Source organism: Nicotiana tomentosiformis, chromosome 7 (genome assembly GCF_000390325.3).
Source record: "Nicotiana tomentosiformis chromosome 7, ASM39032v3, whole genome shotgun sequence".
NCBI lineage: Eukaryota > Viridiplantae > Streptophyta > Magnoliopsida > Solanales > Solanaceae > Nicotiana > Nicotiana tomentosiformis.
Window position 1 is genome coordinate 2,609,239 of NC_090818.1, and position 18,916 is coordinate 2,628,154.

Genomic DNA, 18,916 nt, shown 5'->3' on the forward strand with positions numbered 1-18,916 from the left:
CGGCCGCAGAAGACAAGGTTCAGAGAGATGTGTTTTGGGGACCTGAAGATGTGCAGACCGCACTATTATTGTGCGGCCGCAAAATGCAAAAGTGTGGCCGCACTCATAAATGTGCGGTCCGCAGAAATTTTCCATGTCCAACCCAAGATCAAGAGTGCGGCCACACTCAAAAATATGCAGTCCACACAATCAGAGGAAGTGCGGCCGCACCCCAGATTTATGCGGCTGCAGAAGACCACCCTGTCAAGTCAGCTTCAAAGTGCGGACCGCACACAAAATTGTGCGGCCGTACAACCTCCGCAGGGATAATGTTGTCCGATACTTTTAACTGGGTATAAATAGATCTTTTTATCATTTTTAGGTTAAGTTTTGAACTCCAGAAAATAGATAGCCATTTTTCTTTACTGTTTTGGGCAACTTTGTAATAGTTTATCATTTTAACATTAAATTTTCTTCCCTTAATCATCTATTATGAGTTTTATTTTAGTTTCTTCTTTAATTTCTTCATTTCCTATGAGTAGCTAAATTCTTAGCTAGGGTTATGACCCAACCCTAGTATGGGTATCTAATGGGTGATTGATTTAGGGCTTATTAATGATTGGGTATATGATATTTAGCCTAGTTCTTGCTTGAATTTAAGAATTGATGGTTGCAAACATTGATTCATGCCTAATTGACTTAGTCTATACTTGAAAAAGAGAGACTAAGTCTAGAAAAACTTGGCTAACAAGAAATTGGGGTGAACTCGAGAAATTGATATCCCCAATTAAAGGGTCGAATCTAGAGATAGTAAGACCCGACTTTAGCATCTATCACTTATTTTGTGAGATACCCATTTGGACTTGAGAAAGCCAAGTTGGGCAAAAGCACTCAAACTACCGATAGGTATAGAGTGAGTAATCGCGTGTGATTGCTATATGGTATCCCGACCAACCAAATATTCCCTAAAACTCTCAATCCGTTAGGTAACCAACTAGGCGGAAGTTATCTTCGACTGGTTACAAATGCAGGTCCAACTAAAGACGTGGGCTCAGCTAGTTTCCTGGTTTGAGGAGAAAGTAAGAAGAAGTTTGTTGAAGGGCAACTTATGCGAATGATTTTTGCTGAAGTACTGTATAGTATATGGAATGAAAGAAATCAAAGAGTATTCAATATGATACACAGGGACAGGCAGAACATCATTAGAGAGATAGCTTATCTTTGCAATGTACGAGGTCTTGGCAAACTCAAGTTAGTTCTATAGAATAAGCCTCTGTAGGTAGTAATAGTAATAGTGTTTTGACATGTAAACTAGTCTCTCGATATTATGAGATCAACATAGTCTTGTATGAAGGCTGAGTTGGCCTATATATGCTGTAATTTGCTTCTTTGGTGATTAATAATATTTGTGAATTACCAAAAAAAGAAAAGGTGACGGAAAGAAACAATCTATTAAGATTTTATTTTATTATTTTTTGAGCCAAGAGTATTATTTTTGTTCTATAATATACATAAATTATTATTAATCCTTTTGTTAGATTTGCTTAGGAATAATGCCTTTTGAATTGTATCATTCTCATGCCTTTAATATAGCAAATACAACAAATTAAAAATAATTTCAATATGTTCCACACAAAAAATTTAAGCAGAAAAAATAACGTTAATGTCTTACAGATTCAAAGGGAAGGACTTTTAGCACTAAACAAATAAATCGAACTACCTCTTAGGACTTTTAGCACTAAACAAATAAATCGAACTACCTCTTTTTATCCTTCAAAAATTTATATTAGACAAAACTATCATTTAATGTTTTTTTGTTATATTTAGGACTTTGAAATTAATTAAAACTTTGGTTATTAAATCTTTCCTTATTTGAGCTACGTAAGAAGTCCTAAAACTAATATGTATAAATCAATTAATATTTTACTTTGTATAAATCTACATATGTAATATATACTTTCCATGGTAATTCCTACACTAAAACTAAAGAGACATTAATATCTTTTTAGTTCTACGGGAAGAGAATTGGTTGAAACAACTTTTTTTTTTGTTGTTGACAAATATCCAGCATACAAGAAGACATTGAGATTTCATCTCGTAGAGCTCAAAATTATTTGTTGCTCATCAAATGCTTTTTTTAGAGTACTATTTGTCACTTTTTTTATGGTTGTCTCTTCTAAAGCTATAATTTTTATGCAGAAATTTCACTTTAATTTATATACCGGAGAAGCCTCTGGAATTTTTCAAAACAGAAAGTTGTTATTCACATTCTTACTGCATGTGTGTTTATATATTTGCATTTTTTATTTCCTTTAATTACTGCATCTATTATGTGTTTCATTAAATTTTAATTTTTCTGATGGAATTAGATTTCTGATAAATGTAGTGATGCATTTTTAGTACTATTTTATTCATTCTTGGTAAAAAAAAATTTATCTTCTACACGATAATCAATCCTCTTTTCAAATGTGTTGCTTTTTGGGGGTTGAGGGGTTGTTTACGCGTTTGGCTGGGAATTTTCTATCACCTTGACTATCCACTGTAAAGACTAAAATACTATAACGATGTTACTCAGTTACCACATAGATAATCTTCCCAAAATTTAACCTCATAAACTGAGTCTTTGTAGGACAATAAATTACTAATGTTATATTTATACGTACCCTTTCAAGAGAAAATAGTAAGAGCTTACTCTTATCAAATATTGACAGAAACGAAATAGATGTATAACCACGCAATGATTTTGAGTTTGTGGTTATTCTACATATTAGTTTCTTAATTCTTGATGTTGTGTCGTTTAATAGTTTAATTATTTAATCGTGTATATTTTAGGACCAGAATTGTCTTTATGGTGCTTGATTTTGGTCTTTAATTATAGGTAGCTCTACTTTGTGCATTTTGCTTAAGTTATTATGCGTGCACCTTGTATCAATAACTATAAACTTTCAAACGCTATATAAATAAATAAATTCCATTGTATTAGACATATTTGAATTATAGAATAAAATTTCGTAAAAAATATTGTATTTCATAAACATATAAATTATGTTTTTTTTGTTTCAACAAACAAAATAATTCTTATTGGCTTTTTTCTTCTGAAAAGTTAAAACTGATTATTCTTTCTTTCTCTTCTGTTTTTATTTGGGCGAGAACGAAAATTTGGTGCCAAATTTAATATAGTCCAAAATGAGGTATTTATTTCAATGATTTTTTTTTGTTTGAAAAAATTTCATGGTCTAAAATTTGAACTCTTGATTTTTGAGCTGTTCTTCATTATTTATGGTCAAATAAAGTGAAAATCGAGTTTAAAAATTTTGATTACTCGGATGTAAAAAAACTTTTATTACGAGACTAATCAATATGGTCGAATAATCGAATTAAAGGAATATTGGTGCTTAAGCCATCACGAAAACTTACGCGAGGCAAAATTTCTTTCTTTACTAGTAAGTTAATAGAATATTCATGGCTTTCACACGTAGAAAGAGTGTGAACACACCCACTTTTATACACATAGGACTGAAAAATAAAAAATAGCTTCGACGTACTATATTTTTCAGCTGTTAATTGCCATATAAGTATATATAAAGGTTTATTTGTTTCACTTATATAATCATTTTCTTGCTTATTCTATATATACAATGCATTACCCAATATTTTTTTATTTTTTCATTTAGATATGATGGATATTTGTTAGTTATGTCGGGGTAATTAAAACTGAAAAATAATTTAGATGTGAACTAATACCCATATTCAGGAGGTAGTTAAGTTTTCTGCCCTTTTAAAATCCAAATCCAGCTAATCACATTTAGTTAAGTAGACCCTACCTCCATTCATTTTTGTTCTGGACTTGCTTTTCCAATTATTGTAACTAAAGTTAGAGCATACTATTATCTTTGAAATTTTTTTGTGTTGTTAATTGTCAACATTAGTAGTATATAGCTGAGGCATGATTCTGATTATAAGATTTTTTATTCTTAATATCATTTCTGAAAAATCCTCTGTTTTGTTTTTTATTTTGTTAATTAAACGATCGTTACCATTAAAACAACTTTTTCTTTTTGTTTGTGTATTTTTCAAGCAAAAGATTGTCGGCGAAATTGTAGAAAAAAAGAAAAGAAAAAAAAAAGATAGAAAGAGGCGATATGTTGGCATAGGTGATTAGAATTCAATATAACTTTCTGCTTGTTCAAAAACAAACAGGTATATTTTACAATGAGAAACCTCTATTATCTGTTCACTAATAATTACATTATTCTCAAAATCACCAAAAAATATTTTTTTTAGAATATATATACATTAATCTCTAAATCGCAGTAGCCACATTGAAGGGTATTGACCACCTTCGTCGAAAAAAATATACTGTGTATATAAAAACTTATATTACGTATATAGGTCAAGATTATTTTTTATATGTGTATATTAAATGTTGAACACCCTTCGCAAAATTCGTGGCTCGCCAGTATATGTGATAGTACTCAAATATACTATTACGCTTAGTCAATCCATATATTTTAGATATTGATTGGCGTTAACTATCATTAATATTGTTGTCTTATGTTGTTACTATACCTAGACATAGTGAATTATGTACCAATTTTAAAGTGGTAAAATGATTAGTTTAGTTCTGTCAGTTTGTAGAATATACACACAAGGAAATGAATACACACACACTCTTCTGGCCTAAAGCAAGGAAATGAATACAGAGATCTTTAAAAAGGAAAAAAAAGCTACAGAAAACAATAAAAAGAGGGGTGGGGGGAGGGGAGGGGATGCATAGAGTTAGGGGTGTCAAATAGACGGGTCAAAATGGGCTGAGTTAATAAATGGACAGGTCATTGACTCGCCCAAAAGTTACTTGGCTGAAATAGGATGGGTTAAAATTTGGTCATAGCCTAACTCGTTCAACTCTTACCAAACTTTAATTAATGTGTGTTATTTTCTTTGAATCGTTTAATTGCCAAATAAGACTTTTTTTTCTTTTGTTATGGTCGTATATAATGTATCAAACAAAAAAGAATTATTTCAAAGATATTTTAGTAAAATTGCTTATGAATCAATTTGGACTAAAAATTAGTTCAAGTTAAAATGTGTTGAGATGAGCTAGTCAAGATGAGCCGAGTTCAATGAACGGGTCAATGAGCGACGGGTTGGGCGGGTTTGGGCTTAAATTAACAGCAAAGAAAGACAATGAGACAGCCAGCTAGACATGGCGATGGAAAAGAAAGAAGACGACCTGGCTTCTTGGCCTATGCTATTTGTTCACATTCCTATATATATATATATTAGTATATATTGTGTGTATATTTAACAGAGAGAGATATTTGGGAAAGAGAGGGGAGAAGGAGTCTTTGTATCCTTCTTGACCTCTCCATTGCCAGTCTGTAATATACTCATTACTCATTATACACTTTTTTCTCGTTTTTTATACTCCATATAATATGATGATAATGACTAGTACTACAACACATATTGTATAAAAGCCTTCACCCTTTTTCCTTATTTAGACCAATCTTCATTACTCAATTGTCTCTAGCCAAAAAATCATGAGTCTTTTTGGCCTTGGAAGCAGGTATATACTACAACAATTTAATTTTGAATGATCTTTTACTTTCTGTGTTTGTTAATCTATTACTGTTTGTTGTTGTTAGGAAGTTAATTATACACTGTTTGGATTTACAATTTGTGAATTGTCTGTGTCCTAGTAATGGAATAGGCCTTCCATTCATTAGAAAGGATCAGTCTTTAATATTCTCAATCTTTTTGCATGTCCCCATTTTGGTTCTGTGGCTAATAGCAGAACTAATGTGTTTCTTTCTTTTTCCCACTTACTGGATAAATTATGGTTATTATTTCAGAAACCAGAAGACTTTTCGTCCTAAAAAGAATGCTCCATCAGGAAGCAAGGTTAGAATTTTGAGTTTAATAGTTCAATGATGTGTCTGTTCCTATAACATTTTCACCTCCTTTATCAATCTGTTCTTAGTTTAATAACCAAAGACACTACTTTGCAACAGCTAATTAATGAGTAATCCAACTGATAAATCATAATGATATTTGTTTATTATTGCTGTTGTGATTTGCTTCCTTTATCACAATGCAGGGCGCGCAGCTCAAAAAACACATAGATGCTACTTTGGGTAGTGGGAATTTGAGGGAAGCAGTACGGCTACCGCCTGGAGAAGATCTACATGAGTGGCTGGCTGTAAATAGTAAGTTTTCCATTTGTACTAATTAAGATACACCTATAAATATCCTTGCAAATTAGCTTCTATTGCTATTTTGATGGCAGTTGGCAGATGTGTCTGTCGCTTAAATCCAATCAGGGTATAACTAATTTCAGGTGGATAATTTGACATAGGCTTCTCATAATATCTCCTTGTTGACTTTTACAATACTGTATTTCTTCTCTATACTGTTGTGATTTGGATGCTTGCCGAGTGTCTACCGGAAACAGTCTCTCTACCTGCACAAGGTAGGACTAAGGCTGCGTAAACACTACCCTCCTTAGACCCCTATTTGTGGGATTACACTGGGTTTTTTGTTGTTGTTGTTGTTGTTATACCAATCGAAATGTTTTGGATACATCCATATGATGATTCCTGAATATCTTAAGCACCCTTCTATTGATCCTAACTTCTTATCTTTCTCTTTTTCCTACAGCTGTTGACTTTTTCAACCAAGTGAATATATTGTATGGCACTCTCACAGAATTCTGCACCTCATCAAGCTGTCCAACAATGTCTGCAGGGCCAAAGTAGGTTTCTCAATCTGTTCACTTTGTGGTAGATCCTCTTTATTATTTAGTACTTATGTTGCCATTACAGATATGTTTCACCACAACTTTTGTGATCATAATCGAATCTATTTTGTTTAGAATGGAGTTAAAGAGGACTAAATCACTCTAGGTATAAATCACATGACCGGCCATGTTGTATGGGGTTGAATGTTGGCCAACCAAGATTTCACATATCCAGAAGATGAAAGTAGCAGAAATGAGGATGTTGAGATGGATGTGCGGGCACACTAGGATGGATAAGATTAGGAATGAGGATATTCGGAAGGGGTGGGCATGGCTCCCGTGGATGACAAGATGCGGGAAGCGAGGCTTAGGTGATTCGGGCACATGCGGAGGAGGAGCCTAGATGCTCCGGTTAAGAGGTGTGAGCGTTTGGCTCTAGCAGTTACGAGAAGAGGTAGAGGGCGGCCTAAGAAGTACTGGGGCGAGGTGATCAGGCAGGACATAGCGCAACTTCATATTTTCGAGGACATTGCCCTTGATAGGAAGGTGTGGAGGTCGAGCATTAGGGTTGTAGGTTAGGGGGTAGTCGAGCGTTTCTCCTCGCTGCGCCGGCTAGTCTGATAGTGTTTCGTCTAGGACTGCTAGCGGTTTTTGTTGTGTTTCACTTTCTTTTCTTTCTTTTTTTTCACATTTTGGCCTTTCCATTTATTTGTTGTATTTTATGATGCTGATACTATTTTTCTGATTTCTGTTGGGGTTTCGGATCAATAGTCTCAGAGTCGAGGGTCTCCCGGAAACAGCCTCTTTATTCCTTCGGGGTAGGGGTAAGGTCTGCGTACATTCTACCCTCCCCAGACCCCACTAGTAGGATTCTACTGGGTTGTTGTTGTTGTTGTATAACGATAAAACATGAAAAGTCGTCCATTTCTTGCCATTCCTAACTGCTATATTTGTTTGGGATTATTGTCCCAGAAACTTTAGCACCTATCTGTTATTTCAAGTTCTCAACTTCTCTGAAAGTGATAGGATGTTCAGATGTTGCAATGTTTCCCCAACCAACAAAGTCTAACAATTAGACAACCTCCTATCCATAGGATTGTAGTGATCGACAGAGGTCATGCTCCAATCTTTTTTTCAATTTCTACCGGCGAGATGCTAAGTCGTTGTTTCTATATGTACAGAGAATCTATCAGTAGAATGACTTCCTTTGGAGAACTGTAATATGATGGAACATACTGCAAAGCAGCCACAGAATGAAAATATGATGCCAATAATTTAGCGCCCTTGAGCTTTCCTCATCATTTGACCAACACATTTGACATTACATTATCTTGGTTTATGTTTTATGCGGTAAAAGATGCTTCATCACTCCCTGCATATATATCAAAACTGTTCGAGTAAATATGAGTGAAGTGCACCTCTTCAAGCAGCATTTCTACTCTGGCAACCATTCTAAATTGTACATAACTTATGCCAGAGAATGGTTGATCACACCATAACCACATTGTCTTACTGGATCAACTTGTGTAACTCTAACCTCTCATGAATTAAATAGAAATTCCAATGAAATATTTTCTAATTGTGGCGTGATTGATAAATTTTTGGTATATAACTTTTGGCAGGTACGAGTATCGTTGGGCTGATGGAGTTAATATAAAGAAACCCATAGAAGTTTCTGCTCCAAAATATGTGGATTATTTGATGAGTTGGATAGAAACTCAGCTAGATGATGAATCAACTTTTCCCCAAAATTTGGGTGAGTAATTTCTCTTTATGATGTGCATAATACTCCGATCAAGATTTCCAGTTCTCTGTCTGATCAATTCTATGCTACAGGTACACCGTTTCCATCTAATTTTCAGGATGTGGTGAAGACAATATTTAAGCGATTATTTCGTGTATATGCTCATATCTATCATTCACATTTCCAAAAGATTATCAGTCTAAAGGAAGAAGCTCATATGAACACTTGCTTTAAGCACTTTGTTCTGTTCACATGGGTGAGTTTATAGTACATTTCATGTTATTCATTTAATGCATTTCATGAATTTATCGCGCATCATATCTCTAAAAGTAGAATGTGACCAATGTTGAGTGATTGAGGAAAACTAAAGTTCTAACTTAGATCTTGCTTAATACAGGAATTCCGCTTAATTGACAAGGCAGAACTAGCACCTCTCTATGAGCTTGTTGAGTCTATTCTGCAGCTTTAGCGCCGTGCTGTAATTCATTTTCTACTTTCTTTTTTCTTTCTTTCAATGATTCATTGATTAGTTTGAGTGGAGAGAAGATGGTTGTGTTGATGGATGGGAAACCCAAAAAGTGTGGTAACCTGTTCCAGAATTTACTTCATTTATAAGAATTTCATTGTTTGATATGGAATTGTAGTGCCTTATAGATGTTGCTAGCACTCTCTGTAATTGATTAAGCTATTCTACAAAAGTGTGTTACTGTAAAGGAAATGGCATATTTTATATCTTAGCTCAAATAGTTCATTTGATGAAAGGCAATGCTAGTCCACTGGATTTTGTTATATTTGAAATTTGGAGGTTAACTGAGCTTTCCAAGCTATGGATAATGCAATGTGAGTTCCTTTTTACTGCACTTACAATTGAGTATTGACCATTTGTTTCCTCCTAGTAACTTTACATAATAATTTAGGCAAAGTTAAGTGATTTTTTCGTTACAAAAATTATATAGCGACTTTGGTGTAAGTGACTATTCGTGAAATTACCAAATTTTAGACTCACGGATGTGTAAAGCATATCGCTTTTCGCATATCACTTAACCCGATCACCCTTCCATCCAGAGAAGGTAAGTTCAAAACTTAATTATTTCTTTTCCTACTTATTCACATCCTCACTCGAATAAGACAAAAGCCTTCGAACTTATAGTCACTCCCCCAAACATCTTTCTATTACACTCTGTCCGACATCGTCACGAGTAAGCCCCCCTATGTTTTTCAATCGACTTTTTTTATTGTGAATCCGTTCGACATATATGCCTTTACTCGGGCCTTAAAACAGCAGAGAAAGGTTCTTTCACTCTGCGCTTACTGCAAACCTTAAATTTTAGAAAACACAACTGGCTTGCTCTTTCCAATTCTGTGTAGTTGCAATTTTTTTTTCCCTTTAATAGCGCTCTCGTCTGTGTGACTTTTTGTTAACTTAAGCAAAGTTTTAATCTTTTTATAACAAGAAAATTGTCTAGCGGCTTTCGTCTTCGGGATACTTAAGTAAAGTTGAGTGACTTTTTCAGTACAAAAATAGTTTAGCTACTTTATTGAAATAAAATGAAAGTTAAGTGACCATCCCTCAAATTAACCCCAAAATTGTCAATCGGACACGTTTTATAAAGTGAGATATTCAAGAGGCCCATAAAAAAGATGCTGTAAAATTTAACAATATAATGTGGTCATTTGTATCTCAAGAAACAATAGTCTATATCAACCACCTACAAATCTATAATTTGGACTTTGCAGGGTGCATATACTGCCATATCTGGATATTGGCAGCTCCAACCTCCCTTGCCAAGAATGTATCATGGAAAACGTCCGATCAATAAAAATGACTAATGCCTTTGTATGGTTGAAAGGTATACTTGACTCTGCACCAGCAGCAAATCGCTGAACTTGACCTCGTTGGTCTGCTGCATATATACATGTCACCCATTCCTAAACAGCGACAACTTCTATCCCAGTGAGATGAATTCTTTAGAAAAGACTCAATCCGCATGCTCTCGAACCATATTCATAGCAATACCTCCCATGGTTTCCCAGACTGAACTCCTAGGAGATCAAGAAACTAAATACTTGATTCTCAAGCTGCTTTACTATCTATATGTTTTCTCGCATATACAGCCAGGAAAGGGATTCGCATAAAAGCTCTCTTCCAGCTTCGGAAATTCACCTGGCTCCCTCGTGTAAGGAGCACCAGCACGAGGCTCATGAAGCTTTTTTACTTTGGAGCTGAATTTCTCCCACGAAATCTTACCATTATCAAGTTCATCAACTAGCTTCACAAAATTCATCCTGCAAATAGGATGATTGAGTTAGGTCGAAAAAATAACTTCAACTTGGGAATATTGCATTCTCATAGTTTGAGAAAAATAAAATCTGTCATTGTTAGATAGGGATAGGAAGATAGCAAGAATAACTAATTACCTGTCTGGATTAATAGTTTTCTTAAAGTTTTCAAAGCGCCTATGACCTTGCACTGCCTTAGCCATATTTCCATCGTAGGTGTAAAGGAAAACATCACTCTGAAGAGCAACAACATAGTCCAAACCAGCCAGCATATTTTGGTGATGCTCAAAAGGATTCAATTCCTCCTCCGTTGAAAGAGTTGAATGGGAAAAGATGTTTGGGAAATTATCCAGAAGAGGTTCCATGCTTCCGTTCCCATAAGCTTCACCAGCCACCATGTAAATCCTGGTGCTCGACGGGAATCCCAGACCCTTAAGCAGAAGGGCAGTCTCCCTCGGGGTCAAAGGGCAACCACCAAGCTTTCTTTTTTCTGCACCATCAATTTCCTTTTCTTTCCAATGCCCGACCTCATAGCGCATCCTACGGAGTTCTTCATCCTCTTCAGCTGTCAAATTATGACTGCAGCCTGTAAAAGCAAGCATATCCTTCTCATACCTGCAAGTAGCATAGTTAACTGATTACGTGAAAAGGGTACAGAAAGAACAGTTCAAGCAGGAAAAGAAAAACTTGATAGCAAATGCTTCAGCTAATCAGCACTAAAATTTGTGCACTCACCAACCGATTTGACTTTATAAAACCATCATGGTACTTGAGAAACAAATCTAACTGCATTTATCTTATTTTACAACTTTGCAGTCACCTTCTTTCAAAATATACAGTCACAGTCGTTGCTTTAAGAGTGCAAAAGGCATACAAGATTAGAAAGAAAAGCTTAGATAGCGGTATCCAATTAAAGCAACTAATAAATACTGACCCTGCAAAAATAATGACCTCAAAATTTTATAGAACTTTTGGCCTGGTTCATTTACAGTGGTCTAGAGAGAGTATACAAGTGCATGCTACATAAGAATACATACATGCCGTGGTTTAATTGCCATTTTTTAAAACAGAGCTATTGCAATAAACGGCATGTCTGGCTACATCAATTGGCCTGATCATTCAAATGAAAAGTGGCATCAAAATTTTTGTCCTCATTCTCTTCTTCATCCTTAGGGATGTTTGACTTGCACTATATTCATTTTAGACCCTCGCATTAATTAAAGCAGTGGACGAACAACAAAAGAGCTGTATGTCGCTATAGCTCTAACAGCTGTGAGAAAGAGATAACCACCGAAACTGACCTTAAATGGAGAGCAAGATAAGGACTTCCATCTTGTCGCATCCTTGAAACCAGAATCCTTCCCAAATTTTCTATCGGCGCAGAGTATTTTAGTGCTTGGTAATTTACACGGCATCTCAGCTTCTGAATAGAATAGGGAATCCCATTGTTGGCTACCCGAGAATCAGTATGAGTAAAATACATTACTTTGTGCTGCTTCAAAAGAGGGAGGACCTCTGATTTATAATAACTAACCTGATCAAATAAGTGAAGTATGTAAGTATGGCATGATACTCAATTACTCATCACCACACAATAATTTTCAAATTCAATGTTAGTTTCACGGTTCACTCAAAGGAGTACCCACAACCATGTTAAAAATACACACACACTCATTAGAGCCCTTATTCTTGAACCTATTATTGGATCAATCAATCAGTTAAGGACTTCACCTTAGACCAAGATATTGGTGTTTTGTTAAAAGGCTCAGTTCCAGCAAATTCTGGTGGTAATGTCTCGACAATGTGGATGTCATCCTTCAGAGTTTCAATGAAGTGCTTCCAGTCAAAAAGATCTTTGAAGCCACTGCATCGAGGAAATAATGGAAGAGATTAAGGGGAGCCAAGTCAAGAAGAACATCTATATGATGACTTGAATTAAACATGAGTTATAGATAAAGCATCTGAAAATAGAACAATCGTAAGCCCTTTGTTATTCTATTGTTGGTGATTGCAAGAGAGGAGAATGCTAGTTGTCTATATTTAAATTTAGAAAACAACACCAAGGAATTTGGTGGGATGGATGTGTTGACCCTTAACCAGAGATATTAGGTTTGAGCCTTTGAGGATGGAGAAACTCCTGGTATGAAAGCGCCTCCCCCTTTAGTGACCCTACGCAGTGTGAATGTCAGACCAGTGTGTTTCGGATATAGGATGCATAAAGCAGAAGCCTAAAATAAATATATTAAGTTCTTCCATCTCTACCAGTTAGCGATTTTTGATAAGGTGATTCATACAGGTTTAAATAGTATTAAAGAAAGTAAAGTTCATGGTTCCATTCTCAGTGCCACCCCAGAACAAAATATCTCACATGCTTGCCACAAATAAAGGAAAAAACATATAATCAAACATGCATGTGAGGGAATGTGTTGTAAACCTAAAATTAAAAAAAGTATCTCCTCTTTAATAAATTAAACTTTTGGATGAGACAGTTCACATAATTCAACGGGAGAATTGATAGAGAGAGAAGGGGAGGGAGGTTGTACATCTCTAAACACAAATTAAAGTGGAAAAGCAATCTTTAAGAAGATATAAGATGGACAATCTTTAATTACAAGTACGCACAGTTGCTTTTATTAACATATAAAAAACCTGCATTTTTCCATTGCTACTGATTTGCCAAGTTTAGAATGCTATATTCAAGTGTTTTAACTTTTCAGCTATGTTGGCTATTCCGAGAAGAGCTGAAGCAGACTGCAGATGGTGATTTTGCTTCATAAGTTAAGGTGGTCTGACCTTCAACTCTAACTGCCTTAAAATATAGATCCACACACACAATGTATACACCCCTGCATACATAGTTGTTAACTAACAGAAAAACGAAAAGAAAAGTAACTGCCTATTTTGTAGCCTAAGGATGAACTTCCTCAATGCCTTGTGTCTTAAAGGAGATCCTTTGAAATTGAAACGGTGATGAGTAATTTTTATTTATTTCTTAGTAGCTTTGTTTTAAGGTTTCCTATGCACCATCATTACTAGCCAACTAATTTCTAGACACATGAACCTATAAGCAAATTGAGTACTAGACTCATTCTTTACCATCTCCCTTTGAAGCCAGATCTTCCATCATTGCATCCTTCATAAATCATGCCATCTAGCTCTAGATACTTAACACACATCCTAAACAGATTTATCAGTCTCAACCACTGACCCATGCTTCCATTCATCAAGTGGCAACCACTTTTTCTCTACTGGTGACCACAGTAGTGTAATATCTGTCAAGAAAAGTTGCTATAAAGGATAGCATCCCCAGTCAAAATTTGTTAATTTAACAGTAAATACCAGATTACAATGTGGATGAAGAACATTTTCCTCATTTGTATATTGGTTATAGGCTTGTAAAAACGGATCGACTACTACTATGTGGTTAACCTAACGAGATTCTCTTAAATACCATTGGCCAGACAATGGATTCACTCATTCTTGCTTATTTCTCCATAAATGATTTGCAATAACTTCGAGAATAAGGGAAGAAACTTCATGTCTATAACAGGACTTCCGCAAACTGTAAAGGGGCTCCAGCTACCCCATACACCTTTTTATGCTTTTGATGTCATGCCAAAATAGGAGTCCACAAAAGAGCTATTTTCTTCTTTTTTCTTCATTTAAACTTTGATGTTTTTCTTTTGTTCTCCTAGTTAGATCTCGAATAATTTTCGATTAAAGCTAGAGGCATGAACTTGTTAGCACGCAAGTATTTCAACTTGGGACCGTCACCAACCATTTAAGGGAGAAACTAAGCTTTATCAATAAAGTGAGAAACTAAGAACAAACAATCCAACACAGGTAATTTTGGATATTCATACTACAATATGTGCTGTGTGTGGTGGGTATCTTCCAAAACTTTTGCCATATCAAAACTCAGAGCAAAATAACCATTTCAAAAGTGGTAGTGATGATCTTATGAATGTGAATCCAAAGAGGTGATAGAAGCAGAGTACCTTTCATCTGCCCAGTAGGATGTATGATCAAGAGATGGAAGCACAAGAGTTGCCTTCATGATTTTAGCAACAGCTACCATATCACAGATCTGCATTCTAGAATTATTTGTTTATCAGATGGAGATGATAGGAATATTTAACAAAAGGAACTGAAGCATGAAAACTATAACCAGACCCCAAATCTCATTTGATTTAAGCCACCATTTGCATTTATCAGAAGGTAACCATTTGTCTTTGCATCAACCACTGCCAAAGAAAGCAAAAAGGATGAGGGAAAGGTATAAAAAGTTAGGAGGCAGGATAAAAATGAATCTTAATGGTTCAGAAGTTTACGTTTCTGACTCTTTGTCCGCTCAATGCATTGAGTGAAATTTTCACTATTAGGTTTCAACCATATTTCTGAATACTGAAAAAGGAAAAGAAAACAACATTTGGTGATGCTTTCTCTAGTACATTCAGTCTTAACAATACGGAAGATTTGTGATATGACTTACATCTAAGATGTTGTTATGGTTACCAACCACGCCTGATGCAACCATACTTAGAGTCTGTTCCACATGATTCCGTTCTCCACCATTTTCGATATCTCCATCCATATTTCTATAGGCATGCGAGCTTTGATCCCTTAGATTTTGCTGACTGACCAGTGAGTCATATGAATCCTATTACACAATGTCGAACAGTTTAAAAAACATAACTTCACTGATGCAATAGTATTGACATAATAGTGCAGAACAGCGTTTCATAACTAAGAGACCTGGCTAATAAAGAAACTCATGGTCAAAATCTAAAACAACCCAATTCTACCTGCCTATTTCAACATTTTGTTCATTCTCTATGTAATATATGCTTTGTTGTATATGCTTCACCTAGAGCCTGATACTTCTATTTTATCACTCTTCTGGAAATTCTCTTCAAAGCAGAATAAATATCATAGTGCCACATCTTTGCTGTTAAAATAAGTGGGAATCATTCAATTGATATGTTCAGAAGATATTCTATGAAACACCAACTAAATTGAAGTTTTACCAAAGGCAAGCATCCGGACAGCATACTATAAAGAGAAACAGCAACAACAATAACTAGGCCTCAGTCCCTGGGGCAGCTACTGACCATGTTTCTCTAAATAAGCTCCATGTTTCTCCATTTAAGCTCAATTCTTGTCATCATCATATAAAGAGAAACAAACCATAGAAAAAGATTGACCACTACTAAGAAACAATGCCTCCACAATAACAGAAAGTAAACACATATTTAATCATCCAAAACTAAGTACTAAATATTAAACTCCAATTGATCCTAAGGGCAAACAAAATAAAACCAGATTTGAAGAAAAAACAAATGAATATGCTCCAGCAATTTAACCCATGGGAGTCAAGAAATTCATTTGTAGAACTAAAAATTAACCTGACTATACGCAACTCTATCAATAGCAGATCCAAACCATCCATAAGCACAAAACTTAAGAACACCCAAAAACAAGCACATCCCACAAAACACCAACTATGAAACCTATGAAACACCAACTAAATTGAAGTTTTACCAAAGGCAAGCATCCGGACAGCATACTATAAAGAGAAACAGCAACAACAATAACTAGGCCTCAGTCCCTGGGGCAGCTACTGACCATGTTTCTCTAAATAAGCTCCATGTTTCTCCATTTAAGCTCAATTCTTGTCATCATCATATAAAGAGAAACAAACCATAGAAAAAGATTGACCACTACTAAGAAACAATGCCTCCACAATAACAGAAAGTAAACACATATTTAATCATCCAAAACTAAGTACTAAATATTAAACTCCAATTGATCCTAAGGGCAAACAAAATAAAACCAGATTTGAAGAAAAAACAAATGAATATGCTCCAGCAATTTAACCCATGGGAGTCAAGAAATTCATTTGTAGAACTAAAAATTAACCTGACTATACGCAACTCTATCAATAGCAGATCCAAACCATCCATAAGCACAAAACTTAAGAACACCCAAAAACAAGCACATCCCACAAAACACCAGAAACATCCAGTGGCCCAACTTCCTCCTCCCTTTCAATTCCAATCCAAAACCAAAATCCACACTCAAAGATTCCAACTTTTTCCTCAAATGCACCCTTTGAATAACATTACTCAAATGGGTTTGCTTCTTTTCCACTAAAATCTCATACCCATCAGCAGCAAGATTCGAATTTGTGGTTTCAGATCTGGGTGAGTTGAGTACATCAATCTCATGATGAGTATTCAAAGTAGTACTACCAGTAGTGCTGCTGGTACTACTTGTATTTTGCGTAGTTTGGTTAGTATTGTTGCGTTTGAAAGAGTGGGCTCTTCGAGTCATTGGACCCGAAAATCGTGGGCTGTTGACCCGCTGCGGAACGCCATCTGTGGCGGTGCTGTGGTGGTGGCTATGGTGGTTGTTATGGTGATGCCCCATTTTCTTTTCTTTTTTAAAAAAAATCAACAGTATGAATACATTAGCTGTAGACTGTAGTGATTATTTATGTAGATATGTATTAAGGAGCAGTGATGATTGGCATTAATGGAGAGGAAGTGGTGGGGGTGAGCAGAAGAAATACAAGAGATATTTCCTCGTAGTAAAAGGGAGGGGAGAATTTATCTGGTTTTAAATGCTTTTACCAATGAAAGAGGAGTTGTTTAGCAGAGCCGCCATTTTCAACTACTTTTGAGGTACTTACAGAACGCGGATCACTACATCGCCCCTCGCTGGTCAAAGAAAAATAGAATATACATCATCCCTCACTCGTTTTCTAAGGCCGTTTTTTTTTTTCAACTAGGATAGTATTTAAATTCATATATATATATATATATATATATATATATATATATATATATATATAAAAGTAATGATTATTAAAAATATTTTTTTAATTTTAAATATTACAAAATATTTGATGTAAAAGGCAACCGATGCACAAAACATTTGTCATTTACACATGGTCGAAAAAGGGACGCAACTCAAAGGGTGTGATATTAATAGCAAGCATTAATGATTGCTTCCACGGCTCAAATTTGTAATCTATATGTCGCACGAATATAACTTTATCGTTGATTCAAGCGTCTACTTCTGTCCTTCATATGAAATCATTGATGTGGTTTGTTTATTTTCTCACCACCTAATTATATATGATTTCTTTTTTCTTGTACATTCATAAATATAAAAATTTAAATATTGTATCTACAAAATATTACTCGTAAAAATTCTTAATTTATTTGTAATATATTTATTTGATGAAATATAAAATCTAGGGACCGTGCTAGTAGGCAATGATATTCTAATATTATGGCTAGCGGTAGAGGTGGTAGCTAATAGAACTTGTTAATAGTAGTGATTGTGCAGCATCGATTAGTGAAGAATGAAAGAGAGAAGATGTTCATAGCTTATTGTTGGCAGGTGTTGGTTTTTATATTAGAGTGAACGGCGGATTACAACAAGAAAAAATTTTAGAGAGAGAAAAATCATACCTCTCTCTACTCTCTAACCAAACATCATCCCAAATGGCCACATCCCCACTCCCGGCAGAGGACCCAACCTCCAAAATCCCACATGAACCGCCCGACTTCCCTACGAAAGTCACTCAAATTGAGATGGACGAAGACACTCATCAGAAAAACTCTTTCAAATAGATCCTACTGGAAAGGAACTTAATTTCATCCACATCATATGCGCTAAATCACTATCCCCTTGTTCGAATTAAATGCGGGGAATATCCCCATCCTTTTGACAAAGGAAGACAAGAACAGGTTGTACGTCCCCGGAAACACTCCTTAATAGTGAAACTATTTGGGAGGAAAATCCCCCACCAGTTGTTGCGAGCAAAGCTTGCACAATTATGGAAACCCCTTGAACCCCTAACACTAATCGACCTAGGGTGGGATTTTTTTCATTGTCAAATTCAACCTTGAAGAAAGCATGAACAAAGTTATAATAGATGAGCCTTGGTTTGTGACGTGCCACTTCCTATCTATACGAAAGTGGGAACCTAAGTTTGTTCCAGTGGAATTCAAACTAGCTATTACGGTAATTTGGATCATACTCCCACATCTATCAATAGAATTTTATGATAGAGCAATCCTAGAACAATTGGGCAATATAAATTGGCAAAATACTAAAAATAAACATATGTACCTCTTCCACCCTAAGTGGGAGGTATGCTTGGA

At 35.4% G+C, this 18,916-nt stretch overlaps 2 protein-coding genes across 4 annotated transcripts; one reads left to right on the forward strand and one right to left on the reverse strand.

Moving 5' to 3' along the window:
* Nucleotides 1-5,279: 5,279 nt before the first annotated feature.
* On the forward strand, nucleotides 5,280-9,223 carry LOC104099200 (MOB kinase activator-like 1A). Its single transcript, XM_033656890.2, has 7 exons — nucleotides 5,280-5,548; nucleotides 5,835-5,883; nucleotides 6,080-6,188; nucleotides 6,640-6,733; nucleotides 8,341-8,474; nucleotides 8,555-8,718; nucleotides 8,860-9,223. Exons 1-7 carry the CDS (start codon nucleotides 5,523-5,525, stop codon nucleotides 8,929-8,931), a joined length of 648 nt encoding a protein of 215 aa, XP_033512781.1. The 5' UTR covers nucleotides 5,280-5,522; the 3' UTR covers nucleotides 8,932-9,223.
* Nucleotides 9,224-10,089: 866 nt separating this feature from the next.
* LOC104099201 (O-fucosyltransferase 35) lies at nucleotides 10,090-16,642 on the reverse strand. Of its 3 annotated transcripts, none has more exons than XM_070181234.1 (9): nucleotides 16,163-16,642; nucleotides 15,235-15,402; nucleotides 15,074-15,146; nucleotides 14,916-14,986; nucleotides 14,741-14,829; nucleotides 12,474-12,606; nucleotides 12,044-12,276; nucleotides 10,881-11,357; nucleotides 10,090-10,748 (listed from the first exon to the last, which is right to left on the reverse strand). In XM_070181234.1, the coding sequence occupies exons 1-9, from the start codon at nucleotides 16,226-16,228 to the stop codon at nucleotides 10,550-10,552; spliced, it is 1,509 nt and encodes a 502-aa protein (XP_070037335.1). In that variant the 5' UTR covers nucleotides 16,229-16,642; the 3' UTR covers nucleotides 10,090-10,549. The 3 variants fall into 3 exon arrangements, with proteins under 3 accessions (XP_070037335.1, XP_070037334.1, XP_070037336.1); XM_070181233.1 differs by having other exon boundaries at nucleotides 16,148-16,641; XM_070181235.1 differs by lacking the exon at nucleotides 16,163-16,642 and adding an exon at nucleotides 15,770-16,141.
* Nucleotides 16,643-18,916: the final 2,274 nt, after the last annotated feature.